General features: G+C 36.1%; 1 protein-coding gene across 1 annotated transcript in view; it reads left to right on the top strand.

The window, feature by feature from the left end:
- The window catches only part of enc (R3H domain containing protein encore), a 66458-nt gene that overhangs the window by 39583 nt on the left and 7735 nt on the right, over positions 1-19140 (top strand). Inside the window, exons 9-29 of the mRNA XM_089712135.1 lie at positions 21-150; positions 621-751; positions 3358-3457; positions 4105-4234; positions 5174-5269; positions 5836-5944; positions 6832-6930; positions 7267-7367; positions 7700-7792; positions 8101-8161; positions 8674-8750; positions 9689-10249; positions 10734-10845; positions 11594-11667; positions 12139-12229; positions 12679-12751; positions 13812-13908; positions 14350-14487; positions 15290-15472; positions 16313-16428; positions 16954-17036. Of these exons, the coding sequence (XP_089568261.1) occupies positions 21-150; positions 621-751; positions 3358-3457; positions 4105-4234; positions 5174-5269; positions 5836-5944; positions 6832-6930; positions 7267-7367; positions 7700-7792; positions 8101-8161; positions 8674-8750; positions 9689-10249; positions 10734-10845; positions 11594-11667; positions 12139-12229; positions 12679-12751; positions 13812-13908; positions 14350-14487; positions 15290-15472; positions 16313-16428; positions 16954-17036 (2655 nt within the window). The remainder of the gene's footprint in view (positions 1-20; positions 151-620; positions 752-3357; positions 3458-4104; positions 4235-5173; positions 5270-5835; positions 5945-6831; positions 6931-7266; positions 7368-7699; positions 7793-8100; positions 8162-8673; positions 8751-9688; positions 10250-10733; positions 10846-11593; positions 11668-12138; positions 12230-12678; positions 12752-13811; positions 13909-14349; positions 14488-15289; positions 15473-16312; positions 16429-16953; positions 17037-19140) is intronic.

Here is a 19140-nt window from a genome sequence, read left to right as displayed (position 1 = left end):
TATATTTATTGTAATTCCAGATGAAAAAGCCGAGTTATCAGATCAAGAATTGGTCAATTTCATACGAGACACTTTAAATAAGAACCCAAAAGACAGGATCACGTTGTTAAAGATCGAGAGGGACCTGCATGCGCTGGTCAATGATGTTGGGTGAGCTATATTTATATTAATATACATTTTTTTATATTATATTTTATAGGTCTGAATTTTTTCAACTAAGGATTTGATATTCAGTTTTTTATCATTGAAATAATTAAGAAATAAATAAATATTTCAAGCCAATTTTCACACACGGCACGATCTGATCCCATACTAAGCTTTCGCTTGTGTTTTGGAAACCAATTTATCAGCCATCTGGCTGATAAATTTATAATAATTAAAAAAAAATCGATCAAGAGGCAGAATTCGAACCCGCGTTCCATTGTTACAATATTGTAATCATTGAAATAATATTTCAATATTGGTTGAAATTGTTGTTTAATCATCTGCAAGGGAAAGCGAAAGCGGGTTCGAATCCTGTCTCGTGATCGAATTCGAAAAAATTGCTCATTTACCAACAAAATTAAACTTTAAATAATGACCTAACCTTACTTTAATTACATTTTTACTCTATATTCCAGCCGCTGCATAGTCCGTTTCCCGGTGATGACGTCATACGGCCGCATGCTAGTGCATCGCTGTGCCGCGCTGTTCCATCTAGCCCATCACATAGACCACACGAACAAGAATTGTGTCATCGTGTCTAAAAGTGGTGAGAATTATTATTCATGCTACATTTCCAATTCTATGTTACCCATACTATATTTCCCGTGCCTCATTTCCCATGCTTCATTTCCAATTCTACATTTTCCATGCTATATTTCCCATGCTACATTTTCCATGATTCATTTCCCATGCTACATTTACCGTGCCACATTTCCCATGCCACATTTCCCTTGCTACATTTCCAATTCTACATTTTCCATGCTTCATTTTCCATGCTACATTTCCCATGCCACAATTCCCATGCTTCATTTCCCATGCTTCATTTTCCAAGCTACATTTCCCATGCCACAATTCCCATGCTTCATTTCCCATGCTACATTTCCAAGCTACATTTCCCATGCCACAATTCCCATGCTTCATTTCCCATGCTACATTTCCCATGCTTCATTTCCCATGCTTCATTTCCCATGCCACAATACCCATGCTTCATTTCCCATGCTACATTTGCCATGCTTCATTTCCCATGCTTCATTTCCCATGCTTCATTTCCCATGCTATTCATTTCCCGTGCTACATTTCCCATGCCACAATACCCATGCTTCATTTCCCATGCTACATTTCCCATGCTACATTTCCCATGCTTCATTTCCCATGCTTCATTTCCCATGCTACATTTCCCATGCTTCATTTCCCATGCTACATTTCCCATGCCACAATACCCGTGCCACATTATTCATGCTGCATTTCCCATGCCACATTTACCATGCTACATTTCCAATTCTATATTTCCCATGCTTCATTTCCCTTGCTACATTTCCAATTCTACATTTTCCATGCTTCATTTTCCATGCTACATTTCCCATGCCACAATTCCCATGCTTCATTTCCCATGCTTCATTTTCCAAGCTACATTTCCCATGCCACAATTCCCATGCTTCATTTCCCATGCTACATTTTCCAAGCTACATTTCCCATGCCACAATTCCCATGCTTCATTTCCCTTGCCACATTTCCAATTCTACATTTCCCATGCTTCATTTCCTGTGCCACATTTCTCATGCTTCATTTCCCATGCTTCATTTCCCGTGCCACATTTCTCATGCTTCATTTTCCATGCTACATTTCCCATGCCACAATTCCCATGCTTCATTTCCCATGCTACATTTCCCATGCTTCATTTCCCATGCTTCACTTTCCAAGCTACATTTCCCATGCCACAATTCCCATGCTTCATTTCCCATGCTACATTTCCCATGCTTCATTTCCCATGCTTCATTTCCCAGGCCACAATTCCCATGCTTCATTTCCCATGCTACATTTCCCATGCTTCATTTCCCATGCTTCATTTCCCATGCTATATTTCCCATGCTTCATTTCCCATGCCACAATACCCATGCTTCATTTCCCATGCTACATTTCCCATGCCACAATTCCCATGCTTCATTTCCCATGCTACATTTCCCATGCTACATTTCCCATGCTTCATTTGCCATGCTTCATTTCCCATGCTACATTTCCCATGCTTCATTTCCCATGCCACATTTCCCATGCTTCATTTCCCATGCTTCATTACCCATGCCACAATACCCGTGCTTCATTTCCCATGCTTCATTTCCCATGCTTCATTACCCATGCTTCATTTCTCATGCTTCATTTCCCATGCTACATTTCCCGTGCATCATTTCCCGTGCTACATTTCCCATGCTTCATTTCCCATGCTTCATTTCCCATGCTTCATTTTCCATAATACATTTCCCATGCTTCATTTCCCATGCTTCATTTCCCATGCTACATTTCCCATGCTACATTTTCCATGATTCATTTCCCATGCTACATTTACCGTGCCACATTTCCCATGCCACATTTCCCTTGCTACATTTTCAATTCTACATTTTCCATGCTTCATTTTCCATGCTACATTTCCCATGCTTCATTTCCCATGCTACATTTCCCATGCTTCATTACCCATGCGACAATACCCATGCTTCATTTCCCATGCTACATTTCCCATGCTTCATTTCCCATGCTACATTTCCCATGCGACAATACCCATGCTTCATTTCCCATGCTACATTTCCCATGCTTCATTTCCCATGCTACATTTCCCATGCCACAATTCCCATGCTACATTTCCCATGCCACAATTCCCATGCTTCATTTCCCATGCCACAATACCCATGCTACATTTCCCATGCTTCATTTCCCATGCCACATTTCCCATGCTTCATTTCCCATGCTTCATTTCCCATGCTACATTTCCCATGCATCATTTCCCGTGCTACATTTCCCATGCTTCATTTCCCATTCTTCATTTCGCATGCTACATTTCCCATGCTTCATTTCCCATGCTTCATTTCCCATGCTTCATTTCCCATGCTACATTTCCCATGCTTCATTTCCCATGCTTCATTTCTCATACCACATACGCTACACCTTATGAAACATGATTATTAGTTATTACCTATACACTGTCCCGGTTTGACTCGCGATAAAAATAATTATTACTTATTATTCTTTTGTCGTATTATGTAAAATATCATTTTGAATAATGCTAATATAATTAAAAATATTACTCATAATATGCAAAGACATCCTTTACATACTTTATTTACTAATTAAATATACACATTTAATAATATATTTTTCTTTCAGGCACAAGTGGAGGCAGGATACCGTGCACGAGTTTCAAGCAGTGGTGCACTAGAGCCTTCCCGAAATCACCGCCTAGGAGACATGATGATACCCTTGCTAAGTGAGACATTTGCTTATTTATATATTTTAACTAGCGGTCCGCCCCGGCTTCGCCCGTGGTACCTACATGTTTAAACTATCCTATCTCTCAAGTTGGATCGAACTGCACATGGTGTGCGAATTTCATTATAATCGGTTAAGTGGTTTAGGAGTCCATTGAGGACAAACATTGTGACACGAGATTTATATATATTAAGATGTAAATTGAATACCAAGAATAAAATAAGTGCACATCATCTTTGTTCACCTGGTTTAAACAATAATTAGTAATGTCGTGTAAATGCAGATATGTAACTTTGGTATCTAAAGTTGGCATGAATCCCCATGAGTTTAAGCTATATTGATAAAAATTGGTCTGCACACTGCAATGAGGTTTAGCTAGTTCTAGAATCTAGATGTTCATAATTACATTATTCAATGATTGATTTAATGATAATGATGAGCGTGTTCTATTCTAGTGGAAATTCGTGTGGCAATAAAGATAGTTAGATAGATAGATAGATAATTCTTTATTGCACACACACAAGATTTACAAAAAACACAGAAAAAGACAAATAGATGCAAGTATGTACAAATGGCGGCCTTATCGCTAGGCAACTAAACTAAAACATATTTAACGTGCATTAATTATTATTATTTATATTTCAGGTCGATATTAAAACGCTGCGGCGCCGGTGCGTTAGAAGCGGGTGGTAGCGGTGTAGACGCGCCGCGTAGCAAGTCGCTCGAACAACGCGAACGGGACTACGAGCGTGTGCGGCGAAGGATATTCAGCTCGGTAACGTAGCAAATAGTGTGTAGCTCTACGCCGTAGGGGTGCGCGTAGCCTATACCGTGAAGCTTTAGACCGTAGCTTACAGTGTAGCCGATACAGTGAAGCTCTACGCTGTAATGATGCGCGTAGCCGATGCAATATCAGTCTACTCCAAAGCGTCAAACGTAGCCGATACTGTGTAGTGTGTAACTCTACGCCGCAGTATATCGCGTAGCCGATATATCGAGTCGTTTATGTTGTAGCGCATAACTTGTATAATAAGTCGCTAGAGCAGAGTAAGCGGGACAACGAGCGTGAGCGGCGTCGGATATTCAGCTTGGTAGCGTAGCTGATATAGTGTAGCTCTATGCCCTAGTGATGCACGTAGCCGATAAATCGCATCGACTACGCCATAGCGCATAGCTTGCTTATGTTATTGATTGATGAGGCTACGAGTGAATACGACGGCGAATATTCAGCTCGCGTAGCCAATACAATGTGCCCTTACGCCATAGCGTTAAGCGTAGCCGATACTGTGTAACTCTAGGCTGTATTGTACTGCGTAACCGATATTATATGGAGTCTCTCTACGCAGCGCATAGCTTGGACGTGGCCTTGAACTCGTAGTCGTTCAAGAAACTTTGTTTACTCTCTCGCTGCCTACAGCTGTTTTAATTGTAACGTTTATAAATATACAAATCATTTTTATTAAATGTTCAATGGGTGTGGGTAGAATCATAGCCGCCTACAGCGTAGTAGTCCTCGCGTAATAAGCCTCCATTTCATTAATAAACTCAATTTTGGTAGGTTACCTTGAGATAGGTCATAAACAATTCATTCACAAAGCCATAAATACGAGAATATTTTTCACATTCTGAAAGAAATTTGTCATGCGCTCACAAAAACAAAGAAATTTTAGAATATTTTTTATTTTTATTCACTATACTCTTTTTTCCTTTATAGGACAACTGCACACAGGATGAAAACCAATGGCCGTGGTTATCAACAGGTCCAGTTAAATTATTGACTCCCGACGGTGGTCGGAATAAACTTGCAAAGGTATAGTTGTATTAGACGATTTCCAAATATTATTAGTACTTAGTAGTATACCTCTATAAATGATAAAGTTCTATTTTTTTTAAGAAAAACACACATTCAAATGAGAACCTTCTTTAAGGTATAGTCAGATAAATTGTATTGTGTTTTTTTTAATTACTTCAGATTGATTTATGAGATACTAGCTTCCGCCCGCGGCTTCCCCCGCGTGGTTATTTTTCGCAATAAAAGCCTGAGTAAAGCAAAGGTAGCCTATGTTCTTTCTCAGGGTCTAGAGATTGTCTGTGCCAAATTTCATCAAAATCTGTTGAGAGGTTTAAGCGGGAAAGCGTAACAGACAGACAGACAGAGATACTTTCGCATTTATAATATTAGTAGGGATTTGTAGGGATATCTTATACGAAATGCTTCTCTAATCTTCTTTATCTATGACCTTATTAAAAACATTACATATATCAAAAGTGTATGCGTATATGGATAGAAACTGTCTTTGTTTAACTAGAACTAATTAAATCAGTTATTATTATTTATATATTTAAATAATAATTGCATATTAATTCCCAAAACAGGTACAATCACTCGAATCTCGTGACGAAGGAACATCACGAGGAGCGGTGGCCAAAAGTCATAGTTTCGGCGGCTACGAACCCACACAGCCGCGACTGCTCAGCAGACAAGGTAACATATACACATACAATAATATAAACACGTATACACACACATATGCATTAGGATTCACACACACACAAACAGATTTGCGTATGCATAAGGGCATATACACCAACACAGAAAGATAGACACGCACACATACATACATATAATACACGCACGAAAATATGTAATCATACGCAAGCACATACACGTATATGTAAACGAATATAAACAGGTAAATGCAAGCAAACATAATACGTGCGTATACGCACATGAAACGTACGTTTAACGTTTACGCATACAAATAAACACAGTTCGAATAAATACACATGTACATTGTAGTCAAAAAGCAGTACATATAAAAAAATGTGTGCGTGTACTAGTGTACACACGTAAGAAGTGAAACTTCTTTATGACCTTATTTTTCAAAAAATAATTTACTATATGCAACTTTACAGAAAGCCGTCGAATCACGCGTGGTAGGGATAACGAAAAATGTCACGCGTAACGAAAAAATGTTACACTAAATTTTTTTCCAACCCCGATAGAGAAGTTTCACTTCAATTAGTTCGATATTGTATCGTTAATAAACAACTCTGCCTAATACATGCATAGGTATAATTGGAATTTTTGGCACTGATAACAGATATATATTTTCCACAACTAGACATGTCATAGTTTAAAAAAAACTAAAAAACACGCTTTTTATAGAAAACCGAACTAAAAAATAGAAAATTTTATCAAATTAGTGTATTGTCATCGGTCCGTGTGTGATCCGGTGTTTGAACGAAATCTGGCCGTTTAAAGTGGGTCAAAATCGCGCCCAAAGAAGTCGGTTACAAACAAACAAACATACAGGTGAAGCTAATCTAAAGCGTGTAAAAAAATACATATGAATTTGATTTATTTTGCAGGTGATTTAGCTTCAAGCAGTTGGCGTTTATCGCCCTCCAGTTCTGGATATAAAACTTTGAGTTTGAGAAGCACTGACTCTGTTACGCCTTCGCCTACTGGTAAATTTATTTTTTGTAGATTTTTATATAATTATGAGTAACTAGCAGTTCGCCCCGGCTTTTTGTTATTTTTTTCAGTTTTTCAAATGTTTAATAGTTACTGTCTTTAACCAAGTAGAGAAAAAACCAACAAATTGAAAATCATAATCTTAATTTTTTTTATGAATTCATCATTTTAGATTTTTCTTTATGTTCTGTACAATGTTCAGATATTAAATAGAAAATCGGCTCATTTTTACTTTGATATGATTTCAATTCTATATCTGTTTCACTTATCTATTGTTCCTTTCAGAAAATGTTGTCCTCCTTACAAACTAAAAAATATTTTCTTTTTAGGCGGTGCCAGCCCTGAACCGGGAAGCGAAGCGGCGACCCTCGTGTGGGCGGTCACGGATTTATCCGCTGTACCACCGGGCGCTATTGTTATACATCCACAGGTATGTATTACTTATTAATATTATAAACCCGTTAATTTGTAAAAAAGTATGTACGTGTTGGCTATTCAAAGGTTGCTTATTAGAATGAGATGTTTAACTAGTGTAAATAGTAGCCTATATGGCCCATCTAACCTTTAAACTATTAATTTTTTTTCTACGGCGTCGAAGTTGCGAAAGACGCGCGTTTGAATCTACTTTTCTTTAGGAAGGCTACTTTTTACTACGTTAATACATCTCATTCCAATGGAAATTTATTTTGAATGCATGAGCGTAGCCGCGGGTAACAGCTAGTATATAAATAATTGGGTTTGTTTGTATGTTTGTATCTCCAGACAGGCAGACCGCTAACGAATCCCGACGGCTCCATATATCACTTCGATCCCGCGAACCCGCCCGCTTTCTGCAATAACGTTCATAATGATAAGGTAAAAATATAAATAAATAATATATTATTAGTCGGTTTCACAATTACTCAGCGTATGCAAGACTATAACCTCCTTTGAGCTTAGTATACCAAAAGTGGCACACCCTATATATTCAACTTATTCGTCACTTTAATTGCCAATATACATAAAAACTGTTATAGTTTATCAGCAAATGATAAATCCGGATTTAAATAAACAGTGTATTTTTATAACTCTTCATCAGACCAATGTAAATGCTTATTTGAATTAGAACATCTTTTTACACATACCTATAAATCAATTATTTTATAAATATTTTAATTAAGCAGAACGATGCAAATGAAAAGCGAAGAGGCAAATTGGAAAAACAACATTCGTTTATGGATACAGGTGAGTTTTTGTTATTATTAACTAGCTTTCCGCCCGCGGTTTTGCCCGCGCAGTCAAAGAAACACCCGCATAGTTCCCGTTCCCGTGGGATTCCCGGGATAAAACCTATCCTATGTCCCGGGGTAAAATGTAACCTATGTCCTTTCTCGGGTATCAAAATATCTCTATTCCAAATTTCATGCAAATTGGTTCAGTAGTTAAGGCGTGATTGAGTAACAGACAGACAGACAGAGTTACTTTCGCATTTATAATATTAGTATGGAAGTATGGATGGATGGTTTGTTATTTAAACCCAGAAACTAATGATGAATGTATGAATGGTAAAATTTTCGTTGAAAAAATTATATATTTATGATATTATAATTCTCCTGAATCTATTTTTATTATCTAAAAGGAGAGACTAGTTTATATCTAAAATATACATTTTAAGAAATTCATATGAGATCCGGCTCGAAGGACCATTTATAAATACCCTCACAACATATGAATTAACATATTATTTATATTTTCAGAGTGCGAATGCCCCACAAGTGAATGCAGGAAGTGTTGCCGTGAATGCAGGCAAAATGGACAGAAGTCGGCGGAAAAGGTAGTTTTATTTAAGACTAGCTTTCCGCCCGCGGCTTCGCCCGCTCAGTCAAAGAAAAACCCGCATAGTTCCCGTTCCCGTGGGATTTCCGGGATTTCGTCATTTTCCCGGGATAAGAAGTAGCCTATGTCCTTTCTCGGGTATCAAAATATCTCCATACCAAGTTTCATGAAAATTGGTTCAGTAGTTTAGGCGTGATTGAGTAACAGACAGACAGAGTTACTTTCACATTTATAATATTAGTATGGATTTATTTATTTTATTTTATTAGAAATACCAACGTTTGTTTACATATTATAAATGCGAAAGTTTGTGAGGATGTGTGTGTGTTTGTTATTCTTTCACGCAAATTCTACTGAACCGATTACAATGAAATTTAGCACACATATAGAGGGTAACTTGGATTAACACATAGGATAGTTTTTATCCCGGAAATCCAACGGGAACGGGAACTATGCGGGTTTTTCTTTAAAAACGCGGGCGAAGCCGCAATTTGCAAAATATTCCTTTAGTTCTGTTTACTATTTATCATGATGAATATTGCTTGTTAAAATTGGTTCATAATATTTGAAACTATTTCTATAAAGTATATATAAGTAGTAGGCGTTCAATGGACTAAATTGCGTGGAAAATGTATTAAAATATTTCATAATTATTAAATGACTAGGTTTCCGCCCGCGGCTTCGCCCGCTTTGTCTAAAACCTAATAAATTATATACAAAAACCTTCCTCTTTAATCACTCTATCTATTACAAAAAATCGCATCAAAATCCGTTGCGTAGTTTTAAAGATTTAAGCATACATAGGGACATAGGGAAATAGGGACAGAAAAAGCGACTTTGTTTTATACTATGTAGTGATGAAGAAGCGATGATACTACTACTACTGTTAACATTTCGACGTTAATATATTTACTTTTTATATAATATTTCTTTCAGACAACGCCGCAATGCTCCAAAAACAACTCGGTACAAAATAGTCCGATAAAAACGCTCGCAAACATAGACACAAAAGATACACAAACACCAGAACCGAACCATAAAGAAGAAACCAAACCCGTGATCGAAGTGCAACCACAGAGAATAGAGATTAGAGAGAATTCAAATTCCGAACAGAAATTCGAAAACAAAACGGTCGAAATTCAAAAGCCGGAGAACAAAAAGCTAGAAACGCAAAAGTCGTTTGACAGTTCGCAATTCGAAAATAATTTGCCGGCATCGCCAGCCAATCAGAGGCAAGAATCGCCGAATCAACGTTTTTCGAATCCGACCAATCAGAGGCAAGATTCGCCGAATCAACGTTTTTCAAATTCGACCAATCAGAGGCAAGATTCACCGAATCAACGTTATTCAAATCCAGCCAATCAGAGGCAAGGAGATTCGACCAATCAGAGGCCGGTTGAAAATCGAACGTTCGAGTATCAACGGTTGAATAGAACGTATTCGCAAGAGCACCAAGATGTGGCTTATCAGAGTTATTGCCAGGGATATAGGAATGAGGTATGTTGTAATGTGTATAAAATATATTATTCACTATAGTAGTATGTACGCAAACATTGCTAAAGTTGAGAAATCTTATTAATATTTACGTTAATAATATGTATCAAATATATTATAGATATTAGATACATATATTATAGAATACCCAGACTTAGCTAAAGTTAAGAATCCTTATTATTATATATGTATAATATTTACTTGCGTAAACATTATAAATGGCCTAAATAATAGATGAAGTGAAAATGTTATTTTCTTTATTGTTTTTATAACGTTTTATAAATCTGTCTATTTAAAAGAAAAATTAAGCTATGACACAATTTAATTACTATGCAAAATAAGTATATTGATTGATTGTTCGATCGATTGTTTGATTGTTCGATGGATTGATTGATTGTTCGATCGATTGATTGATTGTTCAATCGATGGATTACTTGTTCGATCGATGGATTGATTGTTCAATCGATTGATTGATTGTTTGTTCCAGCTGACGTCACCGTCGCAAGCTATGGTCACATACCAACCGGATGTAGTGGAAATACAAAATATGATGGCGCAAGCTAAAATCACACCGGTGCCCATACAGGATCCTAATATACGTGAGTTTTATTTATATGAGTAATCTATAATCCTATCCTACTTCATATTATAAATGCGAAAGTTGGTGAGGATGTGTGTGTGTTTGTTACTCCTTCACGCAAATACTACTGAACCGATTACAATGAATTTAGCACACATATAGAGGGTAACTTGGATTAACACACAGGATAGGTTTTATCCCGGAAATCCCACGGGAACGGGAACTATGCGGGTTTTTCTTTGGAAACGCGGGCGAAGCCGCGGGCGGAAAACTAATAATAATATTAAGCTGAAGAGTTTGTTTGCTTATTTAATTTTTCAAATCGGACCAGTAGTTCCTGTGATTAGCGCGTTCAACCAATTTATTGAATTTTCTGTCAAATGTTGCCTATTAAAATGATTACTATAGCTGTTTAGATTCGGAATTTTTTTTGCATGATTGTATCTAGTTGTTGTTTGTGCGACAATGAAAAGCGTAAAAAAAGGGAATGATAGTTTTTAAGACGTAGTAAGTAGTTCCTAAGATAATAAAATAATTATTTATTTGATACTTTATTGTACATATACACCAAACATGGAAAACGAAATACAAAACACAAAGGCACATACATAAAGGCGGTCTTAATGCTTAAAAGCAATCTCTTCCAGGCAACCCTGTTGGCACGGAACGTTGAACGAGAACGCGATGGCACAAAATAAATAAAAAGAATATGAATAAGTAATACATACTTAGTTATTATTCTTTTAAAACCCTTCTTTCTATTTCAGGGCCCGTATCGATAGCCAACATGATGTATCCGGGTATACCACAAGGATATCCGTTCGTCAATCATTGCAGACTCGTAAGTTTTTTTATTTTAATTTTAATTTATATATTAGGTTTTATATTGAAGATATTGAAAATAAATCTAAAATGTGTAGGAATAATGTTTAGTTTGGATTCGAAATTGCCCTACTTTTCTGGCCGGCTTTGCGTTTCCTAGTTATGATAAATGAGTCGAAATTCTAAAATAAAAACTACTTGAGAAAATTAATATTATCTCTAATCCACACATAAATACGCCTCCTTGGTACAGTGGTTGACGCGTGAGCGTAGCACAGAGGGGTCCTGGGTTCGGTTCCCGGAGGTGACGAAGAAAAAAAAAGTCTCAGTCTGGCAGGACACAGAAGGCTGATCACCTATTTTTCCCTAAAGAAAATCAATCAGTGAAACAGATGTATAATGCATCTGCCCCTTACCCCATGACTAGGGGACATGGGACTTCACACACGTAAAAAAAAAAATATGAATATTAATTAACATTAATTTCCAGGATCAAGGCATGCAACCAATATATCAGCCCATGGTAGAGGAACCGAAACATTTGCCGCCTTCACCGCATACAGATAACACTTTTAGGATAGGTGAGTTATTTATTTGTAATATTAACATTTTAATAAGTAATTCTATAGCTTATTTGCTATTCTGATACATGAGCTACATCACTGCCAAGTATTCTCAAAATTCGTTCAGTGGTTTTCACTCTTTCACAAACATACACAAACACAGCCTCACAAACAAACATTTTAATATTAGTACAATTAATAATATTATAAATGCGCATATTTCATAGTCTGTCTTAATGAATTAGTATTGGTGTATGTAATTTTAGTTACTTTTTTAAGGTATACAAATATTATGCAATTTTTTCAAAATATTTGGAAAAAATTTCACCATACGAAAAAAGTATCATTCTTCACTATCAATTTATTCTATTCTTTCATTCATATGAAAAACAACTCCATCAATTTAACGTAAAAAAAAGTGTTTTTACTACTTATTAATTAATTAAAATATTGATTTTATTGTCTAGATCCAAGTTATCCATACGCGACGGAATTCAACGCGTACAGCGGATGTTCAGAACCGATGTTACAACAAAGGGGGTATGTATTTTCATAATTAACTAGTTGTGCTCCTCGGTTTTACCCGCAGTGCTCAGCTGTTGATCTTAGCGGAAGATATATAGCCTATAGCCTTCCTCGATAAATGGGCTATCTAACACCGAAAGTTCCATTCGGACCAGTAGTTCCTGAGATTTGCGCGTTCAAACAGCTTAGCTTTATAATATTAGTATAGATATAGAATACTTATAACGAGATGTAGACCCAATTTTAGGCAAATACTTTTTTTAACATAAGTAGTAATTTATAATCTTATTTTATTTTATTTCTAATCGTATCAGAATAATGAATGGAGTAAGTAATTGTTTTTAATATTTAGTTTTATACCATTCAAATGAGGAATTACAAAAAAACATTTGAGAAAATCGATCACGAGGCGGGATACGAACCCGCTTCTTTTTGCCAAACCGGGGCAACGCCTAGCCTCGGCCACAGTTCTTTAATATTTTCTCATTTACAAGGTAAAAATCTATACTAATATTATAAAGCTGAAAAGTTTGTTTGTTTGGCGCTAATCTCAGGAACTACTGGTCCGATTTGAAAAATTATTTCGGTGTTAGATAGCCCATTTATCGAGGAAGGCTATATGCTATATATCATCACGCTAAGACCAACAGGAGCGGAGCAATGCGGATGAAGCCGCGGAGCACAGCTAGTTCTAAATATTTAAATGAAATGTGCAGCTAAAATGAGGTTTAGACATTTGAATGAATATTCAGTTTTGATCAAAATGTCCAGCAAAAATACGGTCATATCACTACATAGTATAAAATAAAGTCGCTTTCTCTGTCCTTATGTCCCTTTGTATGCTTAAATCTTTAAAACTACGCAATGGATTTTGATGCGGTTTTTTTTTAATAGATATAGTGATTCTGGATGTAGGTTTTAGTATATACATAATTTATTAGGTTTTAAGTCAAAGCAGGCGAAGCCGCGGGTGGCAAGCTAGTGTAAAATATATGGCAGTTATAAAACTCACATTATTGGCTTATTTATTTCTCTGACATTTAATTCTGTGTTATTTAAAAGTATATTTTTACAGCTACAACATGGGCTACGGTCAAGTTGAAGTCCCCACCATGGTGCCTTCGTATCCCGTACCTAATGTTATACTGCAACCGCCTATGCAACATTATCCGGTACATTTTATTGACTTTTATGTATATTTTGATTATAGTGGAATAAATAAAAAAAGTAAAACAGTAAGCCGAGACCAGTTAATTGAATAAAATTGGAACTTGTATATTATTATTATGTAAAAGTAGAAAAATATGATATTTTACAATTTTTCATACGCCGTGCAGTGCCATGTACTAAATTAATAAAGTTAAAGACTATTACTATTACAATAGAAATAATTTTTTATACCTATAAATATACACCGTAGTTTTTTGTAAACTTACTTAAATGTGAAAGTGTGCTTGTCTGTTTGTCTTTCTTTCACTTCAAATTGATTATGTGATGTCGTTTTTGTATATGGATAGTTAAAAGGCTAGAAAGCACTTATAAAATTCGCGTGGAATGCTATTTTTTAATAAAGTAAAATGATATTTAAAATAATGTAAAAATCTCGATTCCAGTATCAAGAACCGATCCAGTGGCAGAACGTACAGCAGCCGGTCGCCATGGCAACGGCTGCGCCGAAACTGATGCTGCACGACGTGTATCCGATAGTCTGTCCCAATGTGTACCAACCGTACAACGTTGTTTATCCGCAGGTATGTAGAAAAAAAATGTCAAAAAAGTGTAAAATGATTATTTACACAGGTAGAAGATAGCAGTGGGGAAATTGAAAATTAATAAGACCATAATGAAAGTTCTGATCATTCTACGATATCAGAAATAGAGATAATCCCTGATTCTGTAAATCCTTTGGACTGAGATTTTAATGATTAGATTTCACAATTTGATTGTAAAATGTTTGAAAATCATTTTTTTTTAAATATATACTTTGTCTTATTTTAACGTTCCATACATCCATCATTACGCCAGCTTCAGTAAGACAATTTAATAGTTCTAAGTATAGAAATTTCCAAGTAAATAAATACAATAAGTATATATTCGCAATCGTGTGGCTTATCCTCGCTATTAACTTACATTGAATTATCGAAACAAATTTCGTTACTTATCTCTTATACCATAAAATCACAATAAAACTCATAATTCTAATAAACTACGCATGAATAATTTAACCGCTCTATATACATATCATCTTCGGAGGCTCGGGGAATATGACAGTTGCCGAACAGTGACGAATTTTTCTATGCGCATTATCAGTTTGGGAGTACTGTACATGCCCTTTATTTTTATGATTGCCTGGAAGAGATTGCTTTTAAGCAATAAAGTCGCCTATTGTAAACTTTCCAAGTTTTGTGTGTTCATTTCTTTTCGATTCCTTACAAATGTACAACGAAGTATCATAAATAAATAAAAATAAATAAATTTTCTTCAGCAACGCGGGTGAAACCGCACGACTCAGCTAGTCAATAACAAATCAATACTAATAACACTTATTCCCAGGTGCTCCCACAACCGTATCCGGTGTGCCAACCCATGTACCCGCTAATAGACAAGACACCGGAAGTGCACCAACGCACAACGCCACAGATGCGCAAACGCAACTCCATCGGCTCCGCTAGAGACACCCCGCACGAGAGGGGGGAGGGGGGGCCCGAGATTGTGAACAAGATACAGCAGATTAAGGTGAGAAATATGAAAAAAAAAAGACGTGTGGCACTCGGGGACTGCCGCGGTAAAGCTATTGCATGCTATGCCTTCAAGCCACACCTCCGCGCCCGTCCCCGTGGGGAGCGTAAGGTTTTTTCGTTACGGAATTTCTCGAATCGGTCCCCGTGCTCAAGGCCCGCGATAGAAGCTATGCAATAGCTTAAAATTATAAAAAACTCATGACATTTTAGTAATGGTTCGGTCACACTACCGACGATGACGACGACAAAGACCAAAAATCCCATCCAGACAAAATTCGTTCAAAATAAAATATTAAAATTTCCCGTCATACTGGTAGTCGGAAAGTAAAAAATTTCGAGGTCAATTAATAAAAAAAAAATAGGTTTTTTGCGATTTTCGCCGAGACGGTAAGCTAATCATAATCATAATTACCTGGGATCAAAATTGTAGATCATAAAATTATCTATAAAAAACTTCCAATACATTTTTTTCTAGGAGCCACCGTTTCTACGAAAAATCTATGTTTTAATTCATTATTCGCAAAAAAATTTTCATCACCAGAACGACAGGAAATTTTAATATTTTATTTTTATGTGTGTTTTTCACAATTTTGTTAAAAATAATTAGTATCGCTAGCGGATTCTATTCCTTTGTGTTTTGACGTTTGTCTCGGCGCTCTGGTCTGGCGGAGATAGCGAATAAGACGCAACAGTACAGTTACAATAAAATTTAGCGCACATATATCTTGTATTAACACATAGAATAGGTTTTATCCCGGAAATCCCACGGGAACGGGAACTATGCGGGTTTATCTTCGAAAGCTAGTTAATTATAATTACTCTATTGTTTTTCCAGGAGCAAATGGCGACGATAAACACGAAGGAGAAGAGAAGGGAGGAGTGGGGGGGGAACAGTGGGAGCGGCATCCTGGGCAGTTATCCCGTCAACGCGTACAGTGCTAGGGTTAATGGGTAAAATAAATAAATTTATGTATTAAAATTAAATTAAATAATACATAATCTATACTAATATTATAATGAGGAAAGGTTTGTAATTATGTATGTATGGTTTTCACGCATAAACTACTGGACCGATTTTGATGAAATTTGGCACAGACAATCTTTAGACCCTGAGAAAGAACATAGGCTACCTTTTATTGCGAAATATGTACCTCGGGCGAAGCCGGGGCGGACCGCTAGTAAGTAATATTTAAGAAAAAAACGTTACTTAATGTGTCTAGTATTTGTGAAAATAGCATAAAAATATGCCATAATTTTTCAGTTTAACGCAATCAGACAGATAGAAGTGAGGGAAGAATTTGTTTTATAATATTTAATTATTACTTAGTTTATCTTAAAATTTCTATTTCTCACTTATGATCAATTCTTGACGAATTAACTGTATAACAATAATTTTATCCATTCTACTCACAAACTTAGTAAAAAAACATCTGGACCAATAAATAAAATGTAATAATTTGAATGTATTATTTCAAGTCGGCCCAACGAAGAAGCCCAGCTGAGTTCGGCTGCGCGTGCGATAGTCAATTCCATTAGGAATATACAGGCGAAGAATAATTGTGAGTATTTTAATTAATATTTACTACTTTCTTTGTATAGACTGATTTTGTTAATGTTTTAGTGTGAGAAATGAAAAAGTTCAGAAGTCACAGAAATGTAGATTACTATTTCTTTTCAATAATTTAGAATTGGTCTGTTGTTTTAAACGGCAATATTATAATATTAACGATTATATATGTGAGAGAATTATAACAGAGTAGTTGTTATGTGGCTATACCTTCCTATTACAATGTGCTCTATGATGTACAACATAATGTCGATATTGAATTGATATGAAATGCATGGGGTTACGGGCCATGCCATGGTTTATGTTCCCTGCTGTCGGAGAATTTAAACAACTCTCCATAATTAATTATAATTAGGTAGATATGTGAAATAATATTAAATAATGACTCAGTGCGCACACCTTGCGCGGTCGATTGTAGTACCGAGACTATATCATCGAGCTACTGACTCAAGGAATATAAACCATAGCATGGCCCGTAACCCCATGCATTTCATATCAATTCAATATCGACATTATATTGTACATCATAGAGTACATTGTAATAGGAAGGTATAGCCACATAACAAATACTCTGTTATAATTCTCTCACATATATTATGGAAGTAGTAGAATTTCCCATCATCCCTGTTGTAATAAATTTGCGCCTTCAATAATCTGTGGTCACTTTTCATGTAATGGCAACATTTTGTTTTGTACTTCCTCTTCTCTGCGGACATTGCTCGTGTAACACGTATATTTTTCATCTTAATAAAGTTTTTCTTGTAAAACGTGCACCTGGGTTTTTATTGACTATACCAACAAGATAACAACAGGTTATGGGCCCAGGCTACGAAACAAAATATAGTCAATCAGTATAAAAACCTACGAAGAAAAAGTAACAATAATTGTACCGGTCACGCCACGTGTTCTGAAGTGTAAAGATTCGTGGTAAAGTTCTTTCAACAACAATATCAGTATGTCGTCAAACACATTGGCATTAATTGAGAAATTAACAGGCCGCGATAATTACGCCACATGGCGTTTTGCTGTCCAAACATATCTTCAACACGAAGAACTGTGGGACTGCATTGTGGATGATCAGACATTGGACAAGAGAAAAGATACAAAAGCAAGATCAAAGATCATTCTTTTAGTTGATCCGGTAAATTATGTGCACATACAAGAAGCTAAAACTGCGAAAGAAGTCTGGGAAAATTTGTCTCGTGTCTTCGATGACTCCGGGCTGACACGGCGAGTTGGTCTTCTACGTGACTTATGTAACACAACGCTTGAGGGATGTCCGAACGTTGAGGAATACGTGAGTAAAATTATGACTACTGCTCATAAATTAAGAAATATTGGTTTTCAAGTAGATGATGAGTGGCTCGGCACCATGCTGCTTTCCGGTCTACCTGAAACTTATAAACCAATGATTATAGCTATAGAAAGTTCAGGCATGAAAATTTCATCAGACTCCGTCAAATCAAAATTATTACAGGATGTCAAACAATCAAATAGTGATAGAGCTTTTGCTTCAAGTCAGAGATTTAATAATAAATGTAAAAGAAATTCTAAAGGCCCCCGCTGCTATACATGCAACAAATATGGTCATAAAAGTCCTGAGTGTAAATCAAATACAGTAAATAATGATCGGAAGATTTCTTATAAACCGACTAGCAGGTCATCATATGCTGCTGTATTTATAGCATCTTCTGAGTGCTCTGATTACTGGTATATTGATTCTGGCGCTTCTGCACATATGACAAAACATAAAAACTTATTCATAGAGGAATATACTTCAAATATTAAATCAATTAAAGTTGCAAACAACAAAACACTACCTGTTCAAAGCTCAGGAAAAATTAGCTTGAGTGTTTTTAACGATAGAGGCCATGAAAATGAAATAATATTTACAAATGTTTTATATGTACCTGAACTCACTACAAACCTGCTTTCTGTCAGTCAAATTGTTAACAATGGTGGCCAAGTAAGATTTAATAAGAATGGTTGTGCTATACTGAACAATAAAAATGTTATCATAGCTACAGCAAATTTGATTAATAATATGTATCGCCTAAATATGCCTGGTGGCTATGCATGCATATCTGATGTAATCA

Source organism: Colias philodice, chromosome 28, assembly GCF_061535455.1.
Source record: "Colias philodice isolate Cphi_HAF_F1 chromosome 28, ilColPhil1 Martin Lab GWU primary, whole genome shotgun sequence".
Lineage (NCBI taxonomy): Eukaryota > Metazoa > Arthropoda > Insecta > Lepidoptera > Pieridae > Colias > Colias philodice.
The sequence above is the reverse complement of the archived record's forward strand: the minus strand, read 5'-3'. Positions and strand labels throughout refer to the sequence as shown.